Source organism: Lissotriton vulgaris, chromosome 12 (assembly GCF_964263255.1).
Source record: "Lissotriton vulgaris chromosome 12, aLisVul1.2, whole genome shotgun sequence".
In the NCBI taxonomy this organism is placed as follows: domain Eukaryota; kingdom Metazoa; phylum Chordata; class Amphibia; order Caudata; family Salamandridae; genus Lissotriton; species Lissotriton vulgaris.
The window spans coordinates 579804826-579821077 of NC_141700.1; the positions used below are offsets into that span (position 1 = coordinate 579804826).

Sequence of the window (16252 nt, forward strand, 5' to 3'; positions counted from 1 at the left end):
CCAAGTTTGGTGGAAATCCATTCAGCCGTTCGGGCTAAAAGTGAAATCGACCGCCCTATGGAAATTAACATGGGGAAAACGCGTTTTGGGACCCCCCTTTTATCTCGGCCCCCACTTGACAAATCCCCCCCAAACTTTCAGGGAAGGACCGGAACGCCGCGAGGCCATTTTGAGGAAATTTTGAGGCAGATTCGTCAACCGGCGCCAAAGTTATTCCAAATAGAATTTTGAGATTTAACATTGAAAAAAATCCTAACTATAACTACCTACTGGCGACCGCCAGTAGGTAATATATATATATATATATATATATATATATATATATATATATATATATATATATATATATATATATATATATATATATATATATATATATATATATATATATTAACATAGATAATATTAATAAAAAAATATACAATATTTTTACCATAGGATAGCGGGAGGGTAACATTTACTATTACCACTCCAGTGAGTGCAACAGTAGGGATAGCGTTGGATAGCGTAGGGGTAAAAATTACTATTCTCACTCCAGTGAGTGCAACAGTAGGGAAAGCGTTGGATAGCGTAGGAGTAAAAATTACTATTCCCACTCCAGTGAGTGCAACAGTAGGGAAAGCGTTGGCTAGCGTAGGGGTAAAAATTACTATTCCCACTCCAGAGAGTGCAATAGTAGGGAAAGCGTTGGATAGCGTAGGTGTAAAAATGAGTATTCCCACTCCAGAGAGTGCAACAGTAGGGAAAGCGTTGGATAGCGTACGGGTAAAAATTACTATTCCCACTCCAGTGAGTGCAACAGTAGGGAAAGTAAATACTTCATATATTAATAAAAATAAATTAAATATTAATACCAATACAAAATTAATCAAAAGTAATTACCAATTTAATATAATATAATAATTAATCAATGAGAAATACAAATACAAATTAATTATTAAAATGAATTGCCTATTTATACAAATTAATGATCAATTAACAATTAACTAATTAGCAATTAAAAATTAATTAACAATTAATTCAAAATAAATACATATACATAAATTAAAATATTTAATTAATTACAATTAAATTACTTCCCACCCTCTACCTCTATAAACCCACAACCCACTACAGGAAATACATTTATAAAATTAACATAATTATCAATTAATCAATTAATAAAAATTAATTAATGACCAATTAACATTTATTTAATTACCAATTAAAAATTAATTAACAATTATTCAAAATAAATAAATTGAAATATTTAATTAATTATAATTAAATTACTTCCCACCCTATTCCCCTATTAATTACTTACCTTAAATTCGATATTTTTGTTGACTATATTCTGTCAATTCGATATTTTGTCCATTCTATATTTTGACTTCGATATTAGTGCTATTCTATATTTTTGATTCAATATTTTGTCTGTATACCGTTTGAAGAAATGCACAAGCAGAGTCGGGAAACATCATTTACTATGAAGGCATTACCACGCGTAACGTTTACTACGGCACACTTACCACGCAAACGTCTTTTCAACTCGGGTGCATTCCACGACCGTCATTACCACGCAAGTTTAATTACTTCCAGATTTCGTTCCTTTGTCTTGCGTGTCGTGTAAGTAAAAGGTCCAATAAAAAAAGGGGGCTTGTGGGGGCTGGGGGGGTCTCCCTCCCACAAAAAACAAGCGGATATTAAAAAATAAAGAAGAAAATAAAAAAAGCACTCTACAATGCCTCAAAACGAACAAGGAAAGAGCCTCACCAACAAGGAGACCTGTACGTCATAATAGAAGTCCTTTATCAGTTTTGATAGACGTGTTTTGACGCTTGTTTCCATGGCATGTGGAAGAAAGGGCTGATGGTGAAAGACGTACAGGGGTCAAATACGAATCTAAACTTTGTTAATAAAGGTATTATTTAGGCACATTATAAAAAAAAGAAATTTTAAATGTAAGGGAATCCGTTTTTTTTATTGTTTAAAGCATCGATCTTTTCATTCGTACTGCAGTTTTGAATAATTATGTAGCCTATCAGTATCATTATGTAAATTTCAATGGGACATGAGATGTTAGGTAACATTATTATTGCGGTGTAAAAACATGCGTTGTAAAATGCTGCGTGGTAAAGACACATGCGAAGTAAAATTTGCGTAGTAATGCCATGCGTGGTAATTGTTAGCGTTGTAAGATCATATATTCGCAGAGTCACAGCAAACTACATGTCCCAGAGGTGTCATGCGACTGAGACTCGTCATAGTGGCAGCCATGTTGGAGCCATAGAGTATACATTCCTCATGTTTCAAGCATTCCTCGCTAGGCAGTGATGAGACTTGGTTGGTGCAGTCAGAACCTTGATGCCAAGAGAATGGAACTACTTGAACTTTCTCTAGAGTTAGCAATGACTTTCTGGATATCATATAAGATCCTGGATTTAGAATTTGTTTTTCACACTAGTACTGGAGTCTTCCTTCTAAGAATTACAAACTCTTCTTCACTTTTTAATTCATAAGAGGAACAAGGGTAGTCCTCAACAAATACAGACTTTGTTTATACAACTTATGAGTAAGCATGGGCGAATTTTGCGAATCTCGCGTTCGCGAATTTTGCGGATTTGCGAACTCGCAATCCGCAAAATCCGCGAATTCTCGCGAATTTGCGGATTTTTTTTTTGTGTTTGCGCGGGTTTCTGCCAGTTCGCGAGGGTTTTGTACAATGTCGCAAATTGCGAACTTCCCTGTCGGGTCGCAAGTTCCGCGAACTTGTTGTTTCTACGTGTCCAGCCTGTTTGGGACACTCTTCTTCATCACTGCGACTCTCTGTCACCACTGCCACTCTCTGACTACTCATGCCACCCTCTGGCCTACCCTCTGTTTCATCACAGCACCCTCTGGTTGTCCAGTCAGTGTACATTATTGTGGCAACGCAAGCACACCTTCCCTGCCTCAAGTGACCTGAATTAATTTGGGGCTGATTAATGTGTCACAGAATATTTTTTTAGCTGGCACCTGCTTCCTTAGTGCTTCCTGATTAGTGATCTTTTCCACTTGCTAAGTGCTTTCATTGTTGCAAAATTAGTTACAACACCTGCCCTGCCCCAACTGACAATAATGAATTAGGGGCTGATTAATGGATTTGAACTTCCAGCCTGGCTCCTGCTTGTCTCCCTTAGCTGTAATTCAGGACCTTTGTGGCATATGTGTAACTATTCTGAGGTTCAGAGCAGGGTCACATAATAGTTGCAACTGGCAACTGAACTCTGGAGGGGCCCCTCAGGAAGCACTACAGGAAATGGCTACTAATGATGAGCCTGAACTTTTGAACCTGGTAAGTAGTTTCAGTTTTGCTAAGATCGTATTTCTGCAATTTTGCACTTATTCGCGGGGCGCGAAGTTGTACTGGGAAGCCGCGAACTCACGCGAACAGTGCGAGCAAAATCCGCTGCTCGCGGATTTGCGGATTTTGCGGGAGATTCGCGAATCTCGCGGATTGCGAATTTACCGAAAATCCGCGAGCGAAACGGATTTTCCGCCCATGCTTACTTATGAGCCAGTTTAGCAATAAGGTATTGCAAGTTGTGGGAATTGTTTTTGGTGTACTATCTGGAATGAAAGCACACAACTAATTAGAAGTAAGTTTGGTATAGCTGATGAACATGGTACACTGAGAATCCTTCAGATCACAGACATATTTGAAATTCACTGAACTGAGGATTGTTATCTATACAGGATACTTGGTATTGTTCAGGTTATTTAATGCATTAATTTTACTATTTTATTATCTTTCAGCTCTAGGGGAGCACAAAGGTTCCACCAACCATAGAGAGATGGTAACACAGTGACTGTCACAAGGTATATCGGTACCGTATGTATAGGGACATTTTTCTCCATAGTTTAACATATGGCGATCTCCAGTCCGACTCCGAATATCTCCCTATGGTAAAGTAGAGAGAACTTTTCTCTACACTTTACTATATGAAGCCCTCTTCCCTAACTGCTGAGTCTCCCTTTGGTAAAGTATAGTGAAAAATAAAAAGTTCATTAAACTTTGAAAATGTAGATACAAAAATGTTGACGCTAAATAATAATGTACTTTAATTTTATATGATTCTTTAAGTGCATAACTGAAGCAAACTGTTAATTAAATTTTGAAATAAATATGTATTTAATGTAATTGTGGTGCATTACATTAAATTGAAATTATTTTTCAGAAGACTAAATGAAAAAATAAATTCACACCTAAAGTAAACAACATCTTTTTTATTTTGCATTAATAATTATTAAAAGTGATGCACAGAAATAGGTAAAAGAAATGTAATCATAATTTAATTAAATGTATTGTTACATTCATTTTTAAATGCAAAAACCTTATTAAAATAATTTAGAAATAAAAAAGTATTCTTTTGAATATATTTTAACTTTACATTATAATTATTTGTATTCTTAACTATTTTAATGTATTTCCTATGGTATTTTATCTTATGTTATTTTAGGCCCAGCAGCCAGTTATTTTCTATGGGAGAGTGTTGCAGTGCCAGTGTGGTGCAGGACTAACTTCTGCTCTGAGCTGGAGGAATGTACTAGAACTTTAGGGCCCTTTTTAGCTGTAGTTAGTGCAGTTTGTAAATAGCAATGGACTTACTCTTTTGTAGGTGGGTTTACATTCCTCCCTAAACTCCATTTTGACCCTCCTTTAACCCCTTCTTACTCCTCCCTAAACCGCTTGGCTTTAACAGTAAGTATTTCCCATTTTCCCAGCCACTCCTCCCTGTACCTCCAACATTTACTACTAAAACATAAACTTTTGTGTGAAGAGACACCACAGTTGGAGAAGAGATCTCTGCACAGAAAAATATAGTAAAAGGGGATGCATAAACTATGCACGTAGCTTTTGGAATAACATCTCGTAGTTTGTTTGTTGTACTATTTGTAATACTACAAACATACTACAAAATGCAGTGTTTGAAAAGGTACCCGTAGATCTAAACTTCAGAAGAAAAAAGAAATGGGGAATTTATTTTCGGATTCCCAATTGTATGATACATCTAAGCAAGTGGGAAACCATTTAAACTGGATCCATTCTGTGACAATGCAACCTGTGCACAGATGCAAGCTGAAGCAGGCAACTATTTTCTTTGTAACCTTGCACATGTCTGCATATATGTTTATGCGTAACCTGAACACAGCCTCTTACTCCAAGTTTGCAGTAGTAGACCATATTTTCAGAAATTATCACTGGAGATTACAGCTCAAATGCATTTTGACAAAAAGCTTACAGTGGGTGACTCCCCTTTTGTGGTACCAAACCACAGCAGAGGCTCCTAAAACAACATCTTAAGCAGCAAAAAAGCTTAGGTTTTTCATGAGATAGAATGCACTTCATTACAAAATGTCCCCAAGAATGAGCCACCAATACATGACCAAGGGAAGTAAAGGGTATTAGAAACACAAGGCTATATACCAAATGGATCCGATTTTTTTTCCTCCTTAATTCCTTTTCCTGATGAATAAACCTTAGTGAAATCAATATGGATTAAACGGATTTCAATGATGATGAATGAGCTGGTATATTCATCCTCATATGTCTGGTAACTACATTACCTTATTTAAGAACAGATGAGTGAAAGCTGAGACCTGAAGATGGATTGACATGCTGGCTCCCTTACTACCTTCATTTGCTTATGGATGGAGCTACAGACCTTTGAGGAGAAGGCTTCCCTTCACTCCATCCTCTGAAGGAGACATGATGCCTACTGAGTATCTCCATTTGAATTCAATTGACACTGCAGGAGCCAGAAGGAGAAAAGGGAACGCAAAATCCAGTTTCACAGGCTCAATCCTTTTCAGAAATCCAAAAGAAACAGAGGAGTGCCTGGAGACCATACTTAGCCACCTGTGCCGCCTGGCACAGTGATATCCAGGGGTACATGAATGCAAGCCCTTACTGTAAAAGGCAGGCAAACTAAAGTGATAATTGAAAGATGTGTCCAGCAACCCCATGCAGCTGGGCCATAGCTGTGAGTCAAACAGAGGTTTTTGAGACAAAGTGGTGATTTTTGTAGGACCGTCTATGGCTGCATTTTTAAGAACATTTGTATGCCTATTGTTAGAAATGGGGGTCTCTAGTTGGCAGTGATTTGCAGCCTGTCCAAGTAGGGACCCTCCCTTCTTGTCAGGATGAGTAAAGTACACACCTACATCTGCTTGAGCTCACCCTCTGGTAGCTTGCCCAGAGCAGTCAGGCTAAACTACAGAGGCATGGGAAAAGCATTTGTGCACACACAGTAACAAAGTAAAAATACCGCCAAAAAAACTCCACACCAGTTTAGAAAAATAGTAACTATTTATCTAATCAAAACAAGAAGTCAAATAACAGAAATCCAACATACAGACATCAAGATATCATTATAAATAGATCTAAATCAGTTCAGTTCATAGAAACTTATGATGCATCACTTTTGGTGCAAAGTACCTGAGATGCGTCAAAATTACTGATGAAAAACAGGCGTAGGGAAGGGGAGGCTACCGGAAATACAGCAATGCCTTAGTTCCTTACTCCCAAGGAAGGTGATGCATCTGTTCCTTGCTTGCAGGGGAGGTGATGTGTCTGTTCCTTACTGCTAGGCAGGGGAGGTGATGTGTTGGTTCCTTACTGTGAGAGGAGGTGATCTGTCAGTTTCTTACTGCGAGACTGCGAGGGAAGGTAATACTTCGAAATCCAGCCCGCATCCTTCGTTCCTTACTGCGTGGCTTTGTTGATGAATAGTTTGGTGCAGAGATGTGTGAGAAAATCCAGGCACTGCAGGTTTATGTGGCAGCGATCCAGGTGCTGTGTCTATTTTTGCAGCCACAGACAGGTGATGCATTGATGCTTCCAGGCACCCAGCAGGGCCTACGCTGGAGTTTGAGTGGGGATCCCGGACTTCAGAGACTCAGTTCTTAGGACTCAAGATGCAGAAGTTTTTTCGGGTCACAAACAGATTTTGTATTGCTTTTTCCAGTTGCACCGCAGTGATGTGTGTGTTTTTCAAATTAAAATTAAAATTAAAATTCAAAATCCTTTATTTGGCATTTAAAAAATACCATAAAAGAACATAAAAACAATTAAACCATTAAAAGCAATTCAATTCATGATGTTTCATTTTTCAAGGATGACTTAATTAACAAAGATAAAAGTCAACTCCTTCCACGCAAATTCCTCGTCCTGACGGCCATTTTAATAAAGTTCACAATACAAAACAGGGTGTATGCATCATTAGACTTTTGTAGGAACAATAAAGCTACCTTGGCGTGTTTGAGCTTTACTCTTTTCAAGATTCCCACAAGATATTTACGCCTGGGTAGTCTGTAAAATGGACATAATAGTACGAAATGAAGGGTATCCTGCGGAGACCTATTGTCGCAGCCGCAGGTACCCTTCTGTTTAACCGTTGATGTAAAACCTGGGGGTCCGCTAGTAAATGATGTAAAAGGTTGAACCTAAAACGGTCATAAAAAATCTGTCCTGTGCATTGTGGATCAATGAGAGATAGGGTTCCATTCCACTCTCGCTTTTCACTAGACAATAAGCAGCGACTGTAGGTTTGCTTTCTTCAGTTATCGCCCTACTTAGAGTTATCCATTTCCCATACATCTTCTTAACTCTCATTTTGTCCTGAGATGTGATTGTTTTGGGGTTAGTAAAAAGGTTCTTGCAACCAATGCCCTCCAATGTGCCCTTTACATATTTTAACCAGGGGATACATCTCCCTTTATCCCTTTTCAGACAATCTGTGATAATTTGTCTGCTGAGGTCAGCCTCTGGATTAGACCAGATCTTCACCCATGCCAAGAGTGGCCTGACCTTAATTTTGTCTTCTATGTAGGCTTCTCCAAGTTCCTCGTGTGTGATATAGGCAGGAGAGATGTGTGGGACTTTAAGGATCCTTCTAAAAAAAATATTTTCCTCCGCCTGTATCTGTTGGATATTTACAAAGCCCCAAACTTCTGCCCCGTAGGTTGTTTTGGCACAGCAAATTGATCTGTACAAATTCATAACCTGCTCCGGGGACCATGCCCAACCTGCGACCATAGCCCATTATAGCTCTAGTAGAGGCCACCAGTTTTGAGCAGTGTTTTTCCACAAGAAGTCTGAACTTTAACAACCCATTAAATAATAAACCTAAATAGGAAAAGGACTGAACCTGTCCTATTTTATGGGTGCCTATCTTGTAGAAAAACTTCTTGTCTGGTTTGGCCCCAGCCAGCATGACATAGGATTTGTCCAGATTAGCAGATAGGTCAAGCGTGTTCATGAAGGTGATAAATCCATCAATCAGCCTCTGAAGCCCCCTTGGTGTTCGGGCTAACAGCACCGCATCGTCCGCATAGAGCAGGACGGGGACTGGGCGGCTGCCTACTTGCGGGGAGTCTACTCCTAGTTTACATAATTCACAATTTAGAATATTGATGTATAGGGAAAATAAAAAAGGTACTAGAATACAGCCCTGCCGCACACCACTATTACAGGGGAATGGAGAGGTCCTACCTCCCTCTAGGTTGAAACGAACCGAGGCAGTGGTGTTCCAGTGTAAGTCTTTAAGGATGTTAACTAGGTCCTGGTCCACCCCAAGTCCTATCATCAGGGCCCATAGCTTCTCTCTGTTCACATGATAGAATGCCGCAGAGAGGTCCATGAACCCCAAGTAGACCACCTCCTTGCTGGCTATGGTGTACTTAGCAATCAGCAAGTAGAGGTTCAGGCATTGGTCCATGGTAGACCTTCCCCCCCTAAACCCATATTGGGTGTCCGTTATTATCTCATGGGTATCTGCCCATTCTGTAAGGCGATTTAGGATGACACGACCCAACACCTTCGCCATGACATCAATCAGGGATATCGCGAGGTAGCATTGGGGTCATCCCTGTTCCCTTTTTTGTATATCAGGACTATTGTCGCAGAGGACCAGGAGCGTGGCAGACCAGATTCCACTGCCGCGTTCAGAACCCTCGCGAGAATAGGAGCCCACAACTCTACCTTGATAAGATATAGATCGGGAGGTATGCCATCAGGGCCGGGCGCTTTATTTTTGGTTAGGCCTAAAATAGCCCCTTCCACTTCTCCCAAGGTGATCTCAATCCTTGCTGTGCAGCTAAGCCCTTACCCCTCGTCAGTGTTGGTTTCGCCCGTATGGTTATAAAGGTTTTTAAAATGATAATACCATTGCTCGGGCAAAATAGTGCTAGAAATCTGTGGGGTGTTTGAGTCCTGGAAACATTGTTTATTTATAATTTTCAAAAACTCAGTTGAATCCCTTCTGTCCACCGCCTCCCTTAGGTCCTCCCAGGCCTGGGTTTGAAGGATAAGTTTACGGTTTTTTAGTGTCTTCTTGTATACCAGCCTACAATGGGCAATGTATGACTTATCTCTAGGTATTAATTTTAGGCCAGCTTTCAGCTCTTTGTGTGCCTGTGAACACTCTTTGTCAAACCATCTAGGGACGGGGATGAAACTCCCATTCGTAGGGGACTGTAATAATCCTTCGATGAGGTGTGCCATCTCCTCGAAAGCGACTACCACAGCGACCCCCTCAATAGTGGGGTCAAGGCATACCTTAAGTGCGTCTGCCCCTGTGGTTATTAAAGATTTATAAAAGGTATCCCCGTCTATTTTGACCCATCTAAGTCTCCTCCCCTGGTCTGTTGCGTTCTCTACAAAACCAACACCTCGTGGGACATTTTTGATGGTTGGGCCTGTTAGGTCTAACACAAAGGGGTTATGGTCACTGTAAATGCTCCATTCTATGTCTGCTCGTTTGACCCGTATTTTAAGTATACTAGATACCATGATGTAATCGCAATAAGAGCGACAGCCTCGGCCCTTAAAAGTGGGATTGATTTCCCCTCCACTTCCCAATTCCACTAAATCCATGGTGTGAACCAGATTGTGACCTTTCAACACCCTCTCTAGATCTATCTCTTCGGTAGAATGTGAAAAGTGTGGCCCTTTCTCCACTGTGCAGCGAGACCAGTCCTTGTTAAGTGGTCTTAGATACGCGCACAGATGACAATTAAAATCGCCCACTAGGACTAGGGACGGTGCTACTGCTGACTTCACAACCATCGGCTGGGTGTTTAGGCGAGAGTCTAGTTCCTTTAATGAGTTTCTGTTCCCATTAACTCCCACAGCGTTATACCAGTTAATCAGGGTGATATTTAGACCTTTGGAGTGGAAACCCAAGGCCTGCATATTGTGTGATGGCCAGTTAAGGTTGGACCAAACCCGTTTTATCTTAAGGTACACATATATGATAAGCCCACCCATAGCTCTCCCTGATGCTGATTTTTGGGCAGGGACTGAGAAACACTTATACCCCTCCAAGAAGAGAAGATTGGAGTCAATCGCCCAGGTCTCCTGGAGGCATATCACGTGAAACCCTGTAATGTATTGTCTCCATTCCTCCTCCTCGTGTTTGGCTGCTAATCCTGCTATGTTCCAGGAAATCTGTGTTAACCCATCCTGCCTATCGGGCCTCTTTGCACAGGATATGATGCATTCATTACTTACAGTCCTGTCAATTGCTGCGGTGTTATTCCGTTCGGCTAGGCTATATGATTTTATTGGTTTGATACTTACAGCTCTACTATCAGGCCCCGTTATTTCTAATTCTACTACAGGCATGACTTGTGGGTTTTCAGCTGTAATTACTCACTGGTCCGCCACTCTCTGCTGACTCACACCCCCATTGTCGGGTTAGAGATATAATATCTTGTACAGAGCTATTATCCCTGCCCTGACTCTGCTCAGTACTTGTGTCTGACCATAGTCAGTCCAGTTCTTCTATGGACAACAAAGGGTCAAATCTGTTCTGAAGGTCAATCACTCCTCCGTTCCTCATAACTACATATTGGGGTCTTCGAGAATGCCCAACCAAGTTCCATTCCCTACAGATTTGTCCGTCTGAGGTGCGCCCCCAGTTATAATTCCCCCTAGGATAAAAAAAGCTCAGGGGCATCGATCTGATGTTGCTTGCATCTGTAGTTGGGCCCCACCTTAGTATCTGGTCAACAACCTGCTTATTACCAAAATTCACCACCACACAGTCTCCGTTGTGATCCTTGGGCCTACTTCCCACCCAATTCACCCTATGTACCATTAGTATTTCCCCCTGTTCGTTGCCAGCTAAGGGTCTACACTGTTTAACCAGAACATGGTCTGATTTTTGAGCTCACCATATGGCCCTGTCTGATCTGGTTTCAACTCCGGGACTCCTGTTAGGATGATTACATAAGGGGCTGCGTCGGGAGGTAGATTGAGGGTTACTGAAGTGTTGAAATTTGCCCTGTTGTTGAGTTTTTCTGGTTGGCACTTAGTCAGGGGCGGGGGCGAAGATTGTCTGTGGACCATGACTTGATGGATGCCTTTTAGGGCTCCCTGGATGACTCCACCAGTAATGGCGAGGAGACCCAGGGGAACCTGTGTCGAGCCTGATGACTGTGTACTCAAAGGGGTCGGGGTGTGTAACAGTGGTGTTTTGTTCGTTTTGGGCAAGGCTTGTTGGTGGCGTATCTGGGCTGATAGTGGTGGCCTCCCCCCCTATGGTGTTATTTGCAGGTGGATGGCTGGGTCCACTAGCCAACCCCTTTGTTTTTATCAGGGTTACCACCTTGTCCAGGATTAGCTTGGTTTGGTTGGCGACAAGTTGTTCTATGTGGTTCTGTAAATCGGATATAAGTAGATCTACCCACTTTGGGGGCACTTGTGTATTTAATTCATCCACTCCGTGAGCTCTTACTTCAGTGAGAGAGTTATCAAACAGAGCCTTGTTTGGGGTGATCCTCTTCCGCCTGTTTTTTTTTCCAGTAGTTTTCCTAGTCTTGCCCATTTGCGGTGTTTCCTCCCTTGTTGATGTCTCCTGTGCAGGAGAGGACCCCTCTTGAGCACAGGGGATGTCAAATAACCCAAGGTCTGGTGAAGCATGTAATGGGGTGCTTGCGCTTCTAAGTCCTGTTGCTGGGTAGTAAGATCAATCTGGGGGGTTAGTGAATAGCGTCTCTCCGTACGCTCGATCTAATTTGCTACCTCCCCTAGTGATTTCCGCAACATTCTATCAATGGCTGTTGGTTTATCCCGAGTAGGAGGCGGGACTCCTTTAGGTTTGCTATTTTTTGCTGGGTCTGAGGGGGTGCACTTAGAGTGCCTGGAGGACCTGGTTTGGACCGCACTAGCCATACTGTTAAAGACAACCAGTCTATGTGTCTCTAAAGAGCGGTCCAAGGAACCAAAGCACTACCCCCACCAAAGGTCAGACAATCGCAGCCACTGACTGCCACTCCCAAGCGTCTCTAGTCCCAGATGCAATTCGCAATACACCCCTCAAAAATGAATAGACAAAATCCCTCCTTGTACTGACCAGGTTAGTTGATTCAATATTTTCTGGTCAGTTCCTGGGCAGCAGGTGTTAGGGGGTGGGGCCCGGCCCGGCCACTACCGGCCCCGGACGGCCACAGACGGTCCCGCCCTTGTCCCGGGCTTCTCCCGCGCACGTCCCCGATGCGGGAGGTGGGTCTGGGATTTAAGCGCCACCGGGCGCGAAAGGGCCGTGTCCCAGAGCGTTGGTGCCGGGGCTTCTGGGAAATGTAGTCTCCCCTGGCTGCGGCCGCACCTGGATGGTTGTAGGCAGCGGGGGAGATAGCTAGCTCAACACACCCGTTCCCAACAGGAAGCAAACAGCAAACAGCAGCAGCTTCACCCACCACGTAGCGGCAAACCCGTGGTGAGTGTATTCCCCTTCTTGTCAGTACTCGGGATTCACGCTCAGCCGAAGGTGGGTCTGGGATTTAAGCACTACCGGGCGCGAAAGGGGCATGTCCCAGATCGTTGGTGCCGGGGCTTCTGGGAAATGTAGTCTTCCCTGGCCGCCGCCGCGCCTGGATGGTTGTAGGCAGCGGCGGCGGGGGAGACAGCTGGCTCAACACATCCGTTTCCAACAGGAAGCAAACAGCAAACGGCAGCAGCTTCACCCACCACGTAGCGGCAAACCCGTGGTGAGTGTATTCCCCTTCTTGTCAGCACTCGGGATTCCCCTTGTGTGCTTTTCAACCCCGAGGCAGCTTGCAGCAGGAAATTCAGCACTGGAAGGGTGATGCATGGGTTTTCAGCAAAAGGAGCAGCAAAACAACCTTCAAGGGACCACAACAGGAGTTGGCACCACAAGGCAGGGAAGTTCAGGGATGCTGTAGGTGAAGTGTTTGTGTCCCTGATATGTCTGAACAGGAGGTTAGCTCTACATCAAACCCTTTGACAATGTTCTTAAGCAGGATACACAGCAAAGTTCAGTCTATGTCCTCTCCAAAGCAGAAGCAGCAACTTTAGGCCAACCCAGCAAAGCAACACATAGCAAAGGGGCAGTACTCCTCACATCTCGTAAGCTCTTTTCCTTGTCTGAGGTTCTTCTTGATCCTGAAGTATTCTAAAAGTCTGGGGTTTTAGATTGAATGCTTATACCCCTCTTGGCCTTTGAAGTAAGCATACCTCAAAGAAAGTTTCTCATATACACAAGAACCAGTTCTCCCATGGTCCAGTCACACCACAGGAGGTGGAGACTGAATCACAAAAGGCAGCCACAGCCTATTCAGGTGTTAGTGACAACTCCTCCTACCACTCTAGCTCAGGAAGGCCCATCACAATATGCAGGACACATCTCATTTCCCTTTGTGTGACTGTCAAGAGTGAATGCGCAAACCAACCCCTGGTTAGACACGAAGTTGGCTACTTTCTAAAAGTGGCTTTTTCAAACCCGTAATTTAAAATCCACTTTTACTGAAAGATGTATCTTTAAATTCTGAGTTCAGGAAACCTAAACCCCAAATCTCTATCACTTCCCAATTGAAAGTTACACTTGCAATATGTTACAAGGCAGCTCCAAAGAGGTATCCTTCCAATTGTGAAAAACAAAATTGGCAGTATTCCACCATCAGGATATGTAAAACACAGCAGCACATGTTCTACCTTTCACCTATAGTGCGTGCACCCTGCCCATGGGGCTACCTGGCCCTACCTTAGGGATGACTTACATGTAATAAAAGGGAAGGTTGGGACCTGGCAAGTGGGTGCACTTGCCTGATCAATATGGCAGTTTTAAAACTGTGCATGCAGACACTGCAGTGGAAGTTCTGAGACCCATTTGAAAGTCTACTTGTGTGAGTAGCACAATCAGTGCTGCTGGCCTACTAGTAGCATTTGATTTACAGGCCCTGGTCACACTCAGTGCACTTTACTTGGGTCTTACCAGCAAATCGAAAATGCATTTTTCAAGTGCCATGTAGTGCACACATGCCCTTAGGGGATGTGTGTGCCCTGCATATGCACACTTACCTTTTTTTGCGGGGTGCTTCAGGGGGGCCTTAGGTCTCCAGGCACCCTTGGATTTGCATTTGCTGTTTGCGATTACCAATTTTGGTAATCGCAATTTGCGAAAGCATTATCATTTATTCCTATGGGCCTGTAGGCCCATAGGAATGAATAGAGTCACAGTACTTAATAGCAATTCACAATTTTTGAACCACTATGAGGATAATGTTAAGGAATCATACATTTTTTTGCGATTCCTACATGCACTGCATTTTGCGATTCCCAAATGGCCAATCAGTTAAATTAGCTTTTTTGGAATCGCAAAATGCGGGCTTGATGATTGTGCCCAAAACTGCATGTCTCATGGGCTTTAACACACCTCAGAGTTGTAAGGGCTGTGATAAGAAAAAGGGATGGGGCCTGGAGTGGTAATGACTAATATGTATACATGCACGATTCTCTGGGGGCATTGGGTATTTGGTGTCTAATTTTTAATAGGCTGGTGAGATAAGATCTTAAGTGGTTCAAACCCATGTGAAGTTGCTGTGGAAGTTCATGTTGGCACAGCGTGTAATTGTGAGCGCTGTCATAATACTGTACACTGCTCTCTGTTCAATCTCTAAGTGTTTTTGATATTTACCTTGCAATGTAAAGTTACTTCCTCTTGAGAAGTCGGGGGGTTTCGGTGCTGTAGCACTCATTGACAAATCGACATGACTGAAGGGCAGATACACCTTGTTCTTTCTCTGCTCTAAAGAAATCACAAACATAATTATCCATTGTAGAAAAGTTGCAACACGAATCACCACTGAAACATTTTACATCTGTTTAATGAAAGACCGGATATGCATTTGGCATCTAGAAGGACCAGTTTAGGTATGTACTTGAAGTGATAGGGCTGTGTTTGGATTGCAAACTTCGAAATTCAAGTTACGATTCCTGACATCGAATACAGTTTTGACTAGTGAAAGGTGTGGTACTAATTGGATGCAAAATTCTAGATTGAAGTCAAGATACATGGGGCCTCATTTATGAAAAGTGACGCATCGCTGCGGGAAAGAGGCGATGCGTCACTTTTCACTGCGCACTCCTTGAGACACCAATGATGCGTCATATTTAATATATGACACATCATGTCGCAAGGACTTACAGATATGTCAGTATTTCTGACGCATCTGTAAGCGCAAAAGTGACGCATTGCTGGAGTGTGTCACAAAAGTGACGCAACTCCAGCAATGCGTCCTTTCACATGGGGCAAGCCCCATGTGAAAGGGCTTGCGTCAGCTTACGCCTGCTGTGAGGCAGGCGCAAGATTTTGACGCAACAGCATCCTAAAAGTGACGCAGTGAAATCTCATAGATTTCACTGCGTCGCTATTATGAGGCTTTTTGCGGGGGAACGCCCCCTCTGCATACATTATACCTGACGCAGGTATAATGTGGCGCAGGGGTTTAAAAAGTGACGCATCTACCTAGATGCTTCACTTTTTAAATATGGCGCAACAAGGCTCATTTTGTACGCCGCTGGTGCGTCATAAAAAGTGACGCACCGGCGGCGCAAAACTGACGCAAGGCCTCATAAATAAGGGCCATGAAATCTAACAGTTTGCACTAGTCAAAGGTGTGGTATTGTTTGGAGGCAAATTTCGAAATTCGCGTAATCACTACTGAAATCTAACAAAGTCTGCACTCTTTTTCTTTCTCAGCAGTACGACACACTTTATGAGCACAATAAATAAATAAAGTAATGCTACAAAGTGTCCCCTATAACGCTGGGTCGGGCACAGGAATGTACCAGGTTTTAGACTGCGGTGTTGAAATGTTAAAAGCATTGTTTCAATGGCAATCTGGGTTGTTTATTTTATGATTGCATAGATGCCACTCAAACAACAGGCACGAAATGGAGGGTGTTTGCCAGCACTGACTTTCAAACAAG

The 16252-nt window shown here is 42.8% G+C and overlaps 1 protein-coding gene across 1 annotated transcript in view; it reads right to left on the reverse strand.

Annotated features, from left to right (window-relative positions):
• The window catches only part of C12H16orf78 (chromosome 12 C16orf78 homolog), a 202312-nt gene that overhangs the window by 35885 nt on the left and 150175 nt on the right, over positions 1 to 16252 (reverse strand). Inside the window, exon 4 of the mRNA XM_086946501.1 lies at positions 14958 to 15068. Within this exon, the coding sequence (XP_086802627.1) occupies positions 14958 to 15068 (111 nt within the window). The remainder of the gene's footprint in view (positions 1 to 14957; positions 15069 to 16252) is intronic.